The sequence below is a fragment of the Castor canadensis genome, chromosome 16 (assembly GCF_047511655.1).
Source record: "Castor canadensis chromosome 16, mCasCan1.hap1v2, whole genome shotgun sequence".
In the NCBI taxonomy this organism is placed as follows: Eukaryota; Metazoa; Chordata; class Mammalia; order Rodentia; family Castoridae; genus Castor; species Castor canadensis.
The window spans coordinates 17,464,872-17,476,499 of NC_133401.1; the positions used below are offsets into that span (position 1 = coordinate 17,464,872).

Here is an 11,628-nt window from a genome sequence, read left to right on the forward strand (position 1 = left end):
CATAAGCTACTGTGCCCGGCCTGATTCTAGAGTTTTTGAGTTTCTAGATTCTCTAATTCTAGAGAACTCTCAGGTTATGTACTGTAGAAATTCTATGGTTAAGTGTCTTAAGAATCTTCATTTCCAAAGTTCTAGAATACCAGGATTCAGAGCAGTTGCCCCACCCCAACCCGTTTTTTAAGATACTGGGTTTTAAACTAAAGAGCTCAGGGCCTTTTGCTTGCTAGGCAGGCACTCTACCACTTGAGTCACACTCCTGACCCTTGGTTGGGTTTCCCTGGGTTTTCCCCAGGCTGGCAGACACTGAATATTCCTACTTATGCCTCCCCTGTATCTGGAATGACAAAAGTGCACCACATGCCCAGTTTTTTGGTTGAGATGGGGTCTCACTACCTTTTTGTCCAGGCTGGCCTAGAACTGCAATACTCTCAATTTCCACCTCCCTAGTAGCTGGGATTGCAGGTGAGCACCCTCTTCCTGAAGCCCCATGCTTCTAAGTGTCAGAATACTGAGGTTTCCAGTCCCCCCCAGTTCCGGGGTGTGGGGTGGGACTTGGGGCTCTGTCCTCCCAGCTGGGGCTCACTAACCTTTGCACTGCAGACCTTGGCGGAAAAGACCCTTGAGAAGTTTCTTGCAAGCCTGGCAAACGGTGGGCCGCGTGTAGCTGTGGATGAGAAAGGTGTGCGGCACCTTGACCTTGGAGAGCAGCATCTTGTCCAGCTCGATGGGGCGGCCGGTGTAGAATGAGGCAGAAGACGAGGAGGAAGAAGACGAGGGCGGGCGGCGAGGCAGGAGGTCGGTGGTGCTACGGCTCTACGGGTCAGCAAGGGTGGAAGGGACGTTATCAGTGCCTTGCTCCTGCGTCCTGACCCCATCAGCACCCAGCCGGCCCCATTTCCCAGCCCCTCACCAACTCTTCAGCCGTGCAGGGCAGGGACTCGGAGCTGCCCAGGCGCACCGAGTGGCCACTGGCCAGAGACGTGGATGACAGGCGTCGCTTGCGGGCCCCGCTGCAGTTGTTGGGGATGTTGAAGGCGCAGCGCTTGTGGTAGTTCAGCCCGCAGCCTGCAGGGGGCGCAAGATGGTCAGAGACACACCCCGCACCCCTCTTAGGCCTGTCACTCCTTCCTTTTTTGGTTGTTTTGTTTTTGTTTTTGATTTTGAGGCAAGATCTCACTAAACAGTCCAGCCTGGCCTGGAACTCATGATTCTCCTGCTTCCCAAATGTTGGGATTACACATGTGGACCACCAGCTTCTCTTCTTGAGAAGCTCTGACCTCTGAACCCAGTCCCCACCTGGACCTGCCCTTTCTCTCACAATCCATCCACCAGAAAAAGGCACTATACCCCTAAAGTCACAGTCCCCTGGCCCAGTCCTTAATGTCAACTTACAGTCCACCTCTACCCCATGTCCAACCCCTCCCCCCTTACAGGTCCCACACCACACTTCCCACACCCCTTCCCTTCCTACTCCACCAAGGGACACTTCTCAGGTCACCTCCAGAGCTCCACCCAGCCCCGCCCCTCTCCTTAAATACTCCTCATACCTGCTCCTGCTCTCAGGCCTGCTCCTCAGTTTTCTGAGGCCCCTTCCCCATTTCGCGCCTTTAGGCCACCTAGCCTGGGGGCCAAGTCAGGTACGAGACTGACAAAGAGTTGACTCTGATGGTCAATTGTTATTATTTTGGCAATACTGGGATTTGAACTCGAGGCCTTGTGCTTGCTAGGCAGGTGCTCTACCCCATAAGCCACGCCCCCAGCTCTGATGGTCAGCTTTATGTGCCAACTTGGCTAGGCCAGCGCCCACAGTTACCTCACCACTAATCTAGGAAGGTAATTGTAGATGGGATTAAAGTCTGCAATCAGTGGTGATTAGCCTGATGGGTCTGATTAAATCGACCAAAAGGTTTAAAGATCTGAGGCGTCCCAACCGAAGGAATTCTCTCTGTGGACAGCAGCTTCAGGTTGAACCTAAGAGTTCCGACCTGCCCTTCTTGCCAGGATGCCTGGCAAATTTTGGAGCTGCCTGGCCTGCAGGCAAATTTCTAAGCCAATTCCTTCTCTTGGAATTTCTCTCCTAGGATTTATCTCCTACTGGTTGTTTCTCTGCTTGATCCCTGACTGACACAGCCCTCTCTCTTCCCAGAGTCCCATCACTTCCCCAAGCTCTCTCTCTGGGTCCCCACTCCCCACCCCCAGCAAAAACCTCCTAGGCTCCGCCCCCAGACCATAACCCCGCCCGTTCCTACCTGCAGCCCCGCCCCTCCTCGCAATCTCTGTCCCAGTCCTTGCCACGCCCACCGCCTAGGCCTTCACCCAGGCCTTAGTCCCGCCCCGTCTCCCCGAGCCCTTGCCACGCCCACCGCCTAGGCTCCGCCCCCAGCCCCTCACCATCGCACTTGAGGCCCTGGCGCACCAGGCCGAAGAGCATCTCCCCGCAGTGGTCGCAGAAGGCCGGCGCGCGGTAGGAGTGCACGGTGAGCGCGTGCGGGCGGATCTGGAAGTCCTCGAAGGTAGCTGAGGCTGCAGGAGGCAGAGATGGGCAGAGGCTGGAGCAGGAGCGGGCTGAGGGTGTGCCGGCCCCGCCTTCCCAGGTTTCCCTCTCTCTCTTCCTTCCTTCCTTCCCACACTAGGTCTGCCTGAGTTCACAGCCCCAGTGCTCCCACTAGGCAAAAACACCTAACACCTACTTGCCTACGCCAGGGCTGGGGCAGAGGGGGAATGGGGAGTTGTTTCATGCGTAGAGTTTCCTCTCCTCCCCTCCTCTGCTCTCCCCTCCCTCCTCTTCTTTGACAGTACTGGAGATTGAAATCAGAGCCTCCAGCTTGCTAGGCAAGAGTTCTACCGCTTGAGCCCCGCAGTCCTTTGGCTCTTAGTTTGCTTTTCAGGTGCCAGGCGGCCTCAAACAGGAGATTCTCCTATCTCCATCTCCCAAGTAGCTGGGACCACCAGTCTGGCTTTTTTCTTTTCTTTTCTTTTCTATACTGGGGATCAAACCTATAGCCTCATGCATGCTAGGTTGGCTTGGCTTTTGAGACAGGGTCGCACTCTATATAGCCCAGGCTCGCCTCAAATTCTTCATCCTCCCTCTTCATCCTCCCACGTAATGAGCTTACAGGCATGGACCACTAAGTCTAGCTGTAAGCTTCATTTCTGCAAGATGAAAACAGATGTGAGACCTGGGGTTTTGGCTCCGTGGTACAATGCTTGCCTAGCTCTCAGAAATTGGTTGTACTGTGTTGTGATCATACCTAACACTTCGAACTGAACCCTCAAAAAGGGTTAAGATAGTAAATTTTACGTTCTGTATATTTTACTACACTAAAAATTTAAGCCAGGGGCTGGGATGTAGCTCAGTGGTACAGCGCTTGCCTAGCATGCATGAGGCCCTGGGTTCGATCCCAGCACCAAAAAAGAAAAGACAAAAAAAAAAATTTAAGCCAGGAGTGGTGATACACACCTGTAATCCCAGCTATTTTGGAGGCTGAGACAGAAAGACTGGGAGTTGGAGGTCAGCCAGGGGTATTTAGGGAAAGCATCTCAAAAAAGAAAAAAAAAAAAAAAGAAGAAGGCTGGGGTGGAGGAGTGTAGCTCAGTGGTACAGTGCTTGCTTACCATTTGCAAGGCCTTGGGCTCCATTCCCAGCACTGTAAATAAATAAAACACCTTTGTGTCTCAACTTTCCATCCTTAAGAAGTAACATTGAGGCCGGGCACCAGTGATTCACACCTATAATCCTAGCTACTTGGGAGGCAGAGATAAGGAGGATTGAGGTTTAAAGCCAGTCCAAGGAAACAGTTTACAAGACCCTATCTTAAAAATCCCCAATACAAAACAGGACTGGTGGAGTGGCTCCAGTGATAGAACACCCATCTAGCAAGTGGGAGGCCCTGAAGTCAAACACTAGTACTGCAAAAAAAAAGAATATTGATGGGTCAGGTGTGGTGGTGCACATCTGTAATCCCAGCTGCTCAAGGGGCAGACTGGAGGTGTGGCCCAAATGGTAGAGTGCTTGCCTAAGCAAGCACAAAGCTCTGGGTTCAAAACCCCAGCACCAAGAAACAAAAAAAAAAAAAAAGAAAGAAAAAAGGAGGGGGGGAGAGAAATAGCCCAAACAATATATGCACATGTGAATAAATGAATGAAAAATTAAAAGAAAGAAAGAAAAAAAGGAATGCTAACAAAAATATATTAGGCACTATTTAGGCACTAGGAATATCATAGAGAGAGGCAGACAGACAGACAAAATAGACATTGCTTTTTAACAATAACACAGTCTAGCAATTTTACTCTGTGCCATGCACTGCTGTAATTTAAAATGCTAATTACTGTAGCTCTCCCAAGAGCCCTAGAACTTGTCTGTGTGAAGTTCTGGGAGCCTAGATTTTTAGGGAGTCTGGGATCATCTTGTGATGAATCTCCCCCCCCCTTTTTTTTTAGTGCTGGGGATTAAGTTCAGGGTCTCCTGATTGCTAGGCAAGTACTCTACCACTGAGCTACACTCCTAATCCCATGTTCTTATTTTAAAAGTTTCATTTTTGAGTTGGGTGTAGTGGCTGATGCCTGTAATCCAAGATACTAGAAAGATGGAGATCAGGAGGATAGTGGTTTTATTCATTTTTGTTTCAGTCTAATATTAGCTATTTCTATTACTATTTTGCAACAGGGAGTGGACCTTTTTCTACATGTCAGGTTAAAACTGTAAACAAGATACACTCCAAGGGGGTGAGAGATGAGGGAGAAGATGCAGGGGGTAAATCTAACTAAGATACATTGTAAGCACATATATAAATATCACAATATATCCCCCTGTACAACTATTATATGCTAACAAAATAAACATTTTTTTAAAATAAATACTCTGTTATTATACTTGAAAGAATTTAAACAAGAATGTCATAGTAACAAAAGATGAACTTTCTATAATCGCTGAGAAAAAAAAGAAAAAGATACACCCTGAGCAAGGCACAGGTGGCTACCGCCTGTAATCCTAGCTACTCAGGAGGCAAGAGATCAGGAGGATGGTGGAGTGGCTCAAGGTGACGGCCCTGAGTTCAAGCCCCAGTACTGGAAAAAAAAAAAAAGAAGGGAGGCGGGGACTGGCAGAGTGGCTCAAGTCTTAGAGCACCTGCCTAGCATGCCTGAGTTCAAATCCCATACCACCAAAAAAAACCACTTTTTTTGGCTGGAGGAGTAGCTCAAGTGGTAGAGCACCAGCCTAGCAAGCATGAGGCCAAGTTCAAATCCCAGTGCCACCCCAAAAAACAAAAACAATTACAAGATAAATATTGAAGTGTTTCAGCTTCTAAGAGGGTATGTGAAGTGTGAACGAAGTCCACAAAGGTATAAATTTCAACTTCAGTCCATCCACTAAACTCATGGCAGTGAGCACTGCAATCTGTCAGAGGGACCAGGAATTCAGACAGACATCCCACCCTTAGGAAGGACTCCTCTAAGATGCTGAAAGGGTGCCCATCTGTTAAGTGGGTGTGGCAGGTAGCTGGATTCTGGCTGTACATCTTCTGGGGAAGATGGGCGTGGTGGGGCATGTCTGTAATCCCAGCACTCGAGAGGCTGAAGTAGGAGGATCATGAGTTCGAGGTCAGCCTGGGCTACACAGTGACACCCTGTCTTGAAAACAACAAAACAAAACAAAAAAATCGCCTGGGGAGTTTTTAATGGTCTTATCTCACCCTGGGGAGACTGACCTCAGTGTGTACCACCATGCGAGGAGACTGGTAAGCTATATTACACCCAAATATAACAGATATAAGTCCTGAAAACAGCACATATATAAATTGGTCTCCCAGATGTTCTCTTGGGCTCCCCACCCAGTCTCCACCTTTCTTCTTTTCTGTCGTTACTGGGGTTTGAACTCATAACTTTGCACTTGCTAGGCAGGCACTCTCCCAGCCCTTTTTGCTTTAGTTATTTTTCCAATAGAGTCTAGCGTTCTTGCCCGGGACTGGCCTCAAACCTGAATCCTCTACCCCCACCTCCTGCATAGCTGGGATTACAGGTGTGCACCACCACGTCCTTCCTGGGTCTCCACCTTTGCCAAGTGGGCCCGCTCTAATTGCATCTGCCTTTGTGCTTCACGAGTGCAATCAGACAGCAGGTGGCCTGGTGCCAACTCCCCTCTCAGCATCATCTTGATCATGCTCAGAGCTGGGTGCATTCACCATGACCCATCTGACCAATCTGGAAAGGCGGACTGTGAAAGACCTCAGGGCAAGAATCACAGGGCTGGAAGCAGGGCTGGAGTCAAATCCCCCCTCCAGGCCACTTCTATGGAAACCCCGCCCCCTGTCAGAGGCCCCGCCCCCAGGCTGACCACAGGCTCTCACCTGACAGCACCACCTCCACCAGGTCGCCCTCCTGGATGTCCGCTGCTGAGCGCACCAGCTGCAGGAGGTTGGCGGACGTGGGGTCATGTTTGAACAACAGGATCTTGTCATACAGGCCGTAGAAGCCACACTCTGGGAACTGAGGGTCAGAAGGAGGTGGCGACAGAAAAGCTCAGAGCAGCGGACTGGAACCCTCCAGGGGCAGGGCCGGCTGCTTCCCCCGGAAACTCAGACCCTGCAGCCCACTGCTTCCTGCCTGTCCCCTCCCAACCGAACCCCAGCTGGAGGCGGGCAGGATGCCAGGGCCCCAGGTGTGCTGGGAGGGGACGCGGGCCTGAATCTGGCGACTGGACTGCAGAGCCAAGAGTGGGAGGGTTTAGTGGCTCTAGGACCTGCGTGGACACCTCGAATTTTCCAGAGCTGGATGGAGGGGGATGTGCCTGAGTGCGCACCCCCTCTTCTATCCGCCCTCCCCCCCCGCCCCCAAACCCAGCTTCCTTCCTGGACCTATTGTCCCTGTTACCTGGCTCCAGGCCAGCACTGGGGCGGAGGGAGCTGGGAGGAGGGGAGCTCAGGCTGCGGGAAGGGGGGGTGCTGGGCATCAAGAGAGCTGGAGGTAAGGGAGGTTGTCCCTCACCAGTGCTGAGAGGACCCAGGTGTCCGGGTCCCAGCGTGGTGGGGGGGCAGGAAATGAAACCTGGCGGAACAGAAAGTGAAACCGGCCAGGTGGGGCTTCGGGAAGGAAGGACGGAAGAGGCCCTACCGCACCTGGACGGCAGCGCAGAAAAATAAACGGGGCTGGCTGGGGGATTTGGGCCAGAGGACAAAATATTTCACCCAGGGCACAGTCTGCCCCTGCCCCAGCCTGGGTTCCTATTGGGGAAGTTTGAGTTTAGGGGTGGGAGTTGGGCATGATGGACTTAGGGGGGTTGGTGGGCGAACCCCTGAAAGTTCTCTCTCCATCCACAGAAAACCAGGATTGCCTTGGCCTTGACCAGCAGTTTTTTCTAAACTTGGGTTTCAGTGAGGGGGGAGGTAGCCAGGTCCTTCACATTTTTCTGAAGCCCAAAGGATTCATTTCTAGGTGGGCTGAGAAGATCCTGGAATTTGGATGTTTGGGCAAGCCTAATGTGCTCACATTGTAGAATTATACACAGTGAATTTCAACTATTCTTACACATTTCAGGCTTTCAATGACCTACATTAGTGGTAATCAAATATTTCTATGTCCTAAGAGTCTGGCAAAACTAGAATCTACCATTTGGATTAGCATTAAGGGATTTCCAAAATCCACTCCAAAACTCTAGGATTCCTACATCCTAGGATTCTAAAATTCTGAAGTTTTAATGTTTGAGTGAAAGTTTTAGAATATTTGATCATTTTAATGTCAGAGGAATTCAATTACCTATGGTGCATATTCCAACTTCTTATGGTTCAGCAAATCTAATGCGTTTACCATCTCTTGAACAACTGAGAAAAATCACTATTCTTTTAACATCCTAGGATTTGGGCATCCAGTTTCACTTGATTCCTTCTTGCCGTAATCCCACGGTCCCCATCCTGGGGACCCTGTACCTGAAGCTAAGGGAAGGACGAGGCACTGTGATTAGGACAGGAGATAGAGTCTCCAGGGCCTCTGGGGGTACACAGGGGGTGTCTGCCTCTCCATACTCATCTCAGGCCTGGGGAAGGATAGAGATCAGGCCCTGAGACTTCACTTGCTCTGGTGGCCTACCTAAGATACCTACACCCACACGTCACCTGATCGCCATGGACAGGCCGGCTTCAGTTTCTACTGTTTCCATCAAATGGGAGGCAGGGACAGGATGGGGCTGGATGGGGAGGCCCCCTACATCTGCTGTTCCCACCTGGATCTTCCTCCTCACTCTACACCTGGAGGGCACCTCCCTTCCTCCTTGGTGGCGGCAGAAAACAACAACATGCAGGGACACGCAATTTGGGGAGACCTCTGGGGCACCCCACCCCTTCCCAGGCCTTCCTCAAATCGGTGATGGAGTGAGGAGGAATCAATTTGGAGAAGCAATGCCCCCCTCCAGTTACTCAGATCCTCTCCCTCTTTGCCCGGTGCCTTTTGCCAGCGCCCCCCGCCCCTTGTCAGGCCCCTCCCAAGCTGGATCGGGGAGGCCCATGCCTCACCTTCTGGTCCACGATTGAACACGCCAGCTGCTTCACATGGGCCAACTCGGAGGCGGCGGGCAACAACACGAACTCGCGGGTCAGACCGATCTGAATGTGGAAGGAGACCCCCGAACCCGGGGCCGGAGCCTGGGGCAGCAGCGGTGGCGGCGACTGAAGCTCCAAGCAGCCGGGGGGCGGAGGAGACCCCGGCCCAGGAGAGGAGGGATGGGAGGGGGCGGCGGCCATGGGGACAGGCCCGGACCCGCCGCCCGGCGCCCACCCGGGATCCGGCCGGGGGAGCCCGGGGACCCCAAGTCCTAGATCTGAGGGATCTAGTGAGCTGGTGGAAGCGCAGGGATCCCGGAGGGGGTAACTGTCAGAGTGAGGGAGCCGAGGATGGCGGGATCCTGGGAAATGAGAGGAAAAAAACACTCGGTGGATCACTCGCTTGGAATCAAGGGATCGCAGAAAATGAGAAAGAAGAAAAGGGGTGGTTTGCGGGACCCAGAGATTGAAAGGTTCCAAGAAATCAGAGAGGAAAATCTAATCGGTCAGGGCGGATCAAGAGATTCCGCCATCCAACGCCTCCTTGGAGAAAGAAGAGGTAGAGAGGGGAGTAGGAGGGAATCTCCGGATCCAGTGGCTCTAAGGCCAGGATCTCACTAAGAAGGGACCCCAGGGATTCACTACCTTGGAGTAAAGAGCAGAAGCCTCAAAGTTGAGGATCGAGGGGATCTTAGGGATCCCACCGACCGGCCCAGGGATGGGCAGAGGGGTCCCCAGGGCCGGGATAGAAAGGAGGGAATCTCACGGGACGTGGAGTTGGAGAAAAGTTCGGTCGGGGGCCGCGGGGAAGGGGGCGTTACCGGAGGCGGGGAGGGGTGGGGGTCAAGGGAGGGTCGCACGGCGCGGGTGGCTCTTTTTTCCCCCTCCAAAGTTTAAGTCGGCAGCAGCGGCCCAGGAGGAAGTATCAGGAGCGACGGCACCGTCAGCCAATCGGCTCGGGCCTCGGTGACGTCACGAATGGGCGGAGCCTGCCGAGGGGCCGCGGGCGGAAGGGGAGGGCGGGCCGGCTCCTCGGAGTTGGGGGATCAGGGGCCCAGGTTGGGAGGTGGAGGGCAAGGGAGAGGGAGGTGCTGATTCTTCCTTCCAGGACACCCAAATCTGGGAAGTTAACATTTTTTCGAGCTTCAGGGAAGGTCGAGGCACTGTCACCCCACCTCAGGTCGCGGGGTACCCGGACTAGCTTGGTCCTTTAAGAAAAGCTGTCTTGGCTGGCCTGCATCCGGCGCCCACCGCTGGGGAAAGGGTCGGAAATAGGGTGTCAAGTCCGGTCTGCTTCCCGAGCTCGGGCCTCCCTCCTCCCAGAACGTCGCCCCTGCCCCGCCACGCCCCAGTGCAGGGGAGGGGATACTGCGGAGCACCCCACTCATTCCCTAGGTGAGAAGATGGAGGCCTAGAAGCAGGTCTGTCTCCAGAGACCTTGGGAAAGGTGCAAGGGTGGGGGTGGGGGGATGTAGTTTCCTTCCGCCGACCCTCCAATGACCAAGGGCTGGGGGTAAGCCTGGAAGGGACATCTCACCCACACCACTTCATAGATGGACAACTGGCAATATCCTGGGGCCGTGTGCACATGCGTCTCACTACCACTTCCACCCCTCTCCAGGGGGCTTCCTCTCTGGGAGCCTGTCTCCCTGTTGTTCAATGGGGCTGTAACACAACTGACCACAGAGGGTCTTTTCACGTGCCCGGAACACAGCAAAAGTTTGGTGAATGGTGGCCGTGGCTACTCATTTGTAGAGAGAAAAGGTGGCACCTCAGGGCTCAGGGGTTTGTGAGGGGGGTTTGCTCAGTGAGTCATCCAGCAAGCATCTACTGGAGGTCTACTGTGTGCCAGGCCCTGGCCAGGCACACCTTCAGCCTCTTCTGGAGCAATTCTGACTTGATTCTCCTCCCCAGCTAGTAACAGAATAGTGGTTATCATTTAGTTCACATCCAGGAAGCTGAAGTCTCGGAGAGCAATCACTTGTCCAACCTCATCATCTCCCCTCCCCCCAACCCACTGGAAGTCATGGTCTAGGTTTAAACTCTAAAGGCCCCTGAGCAGAGATGGCTGCCTGGCTCGCTAGAATCCCAGGTGGGCAGGACTGGTGAGGATGGGGGCCGCAGGAAGAGCTCCCTTCCTGGCACAGGGCTGCTGGGGGCAGTTGAGGTTGTACAATGTCGCCTCTGTCACCACATCCGGGGGGCTGGGGCTAGGGAAGGAAGTCTGAGGCTGGAGTGAAAACCCAAACCACCACCTGGGGAGGCTGTACAGAGCTGGGAGAGTGGGGGAGCAAGGCCACGTGGAGCCCTGAGCCTGCGCATGTTACCTGAAGACCATTTGTCCACCTGCACATTTTTCCAGGTGGACAGATAAGCATCAGTGAAGATGCTAGCCAGTCCCCAGCACGCGGTTCCACAAGCTTTCACCTTCCTTAAGGGCTCCTGGTCCTAGCTCTGGGCACCAGGGGTGCAAACCTTTACTCCCCAGGACGGGCATGGGCGTTATAGACCTTTAGAGGGGCCAGGCCTGCCTAGGACACCTGGCTTGGAGGAGGTGGAAGCTTCAGAACAAGCAGAGGGGTACAGGACTGGACAGAAAAGCTGCAATGTTCCAGAGCCCTAGAGCAAGCCCTCCCACCCCCATCCCATAGCACGGGGACACAGGCTCTTTCCGAGGTCCTGAGGACAGTGAAATGACAGGTAAGGGGCTGAGCTCAAGTAGGCCTGGCTACCTTGCTGAGTTCCTGGGTGTCCCCCAGGGATCCTCCCAGCATGGCTGGTGGGTCTAACACCATCCCTTCCCTGTTGTCCTGAGCACCAACTGTCACGCATGCCTGGGCAGGTGAGGGGTCTTCAGCTGAACTACAGTCACAGCACCTGCCCCTAGGGAGGATGCACTTAGGAACAGCAAGGAGGGGCGCACGGAGATTCGGTCCCGTGCCCTCACTTCCGCCCTTCCACTCGCACCCCGCCCAAGCTGCCCTACCACAAAACCCCAACCCACCATATCCCTCTCCTCAAACCCCGCCCAACCGTGACGAAGGCAGTGCTTCTCCCCCAAAACCCCCAGCCCCCTCAGCAGCCAGTATAGCACCCA

The 11,628-nt window shown here is 53.6% G+C and overlaps 1 protein-coding gene across 4 annotated transcripts in view; it reads right to left on the reverse strand.

Moving 5' to 3' along the window:
• The window catches only part of Prkd2 (protein kinase D2), a 31,177-nt gene extending 21,691 nt beyond the window's left edge, over positions 1–9,486 (reverse strand). For 2 of the 4 annotated variants that reach the window (XM_020171064.2, XM_074057779.1), the window contains exons 1-5: positions 8,505–9,341; positions 6,348–6,486; positions 2,392–2,523; positions 911–1,065; positions 588–813 (exon numbers count right to left, since the gene is read on the reverse strand). In XM_020171064.2, coding sequence (XP_020026653.1) covers positions 588–813; positions 911–1,065; positions 2,392–2,523; positions 6,348–6,486; positions 8,505–8,732 — 880 coding nt within the window. In that variant the 5' untranslated portion in view covers positions 8,733–9,341. The other 2 variants (XM_074057780.1, XM_074057781.1) reach the window with 2 other exon arrangements.
• Positions 9,487–11,628: the final 2,142 nt, after the last annotated feature.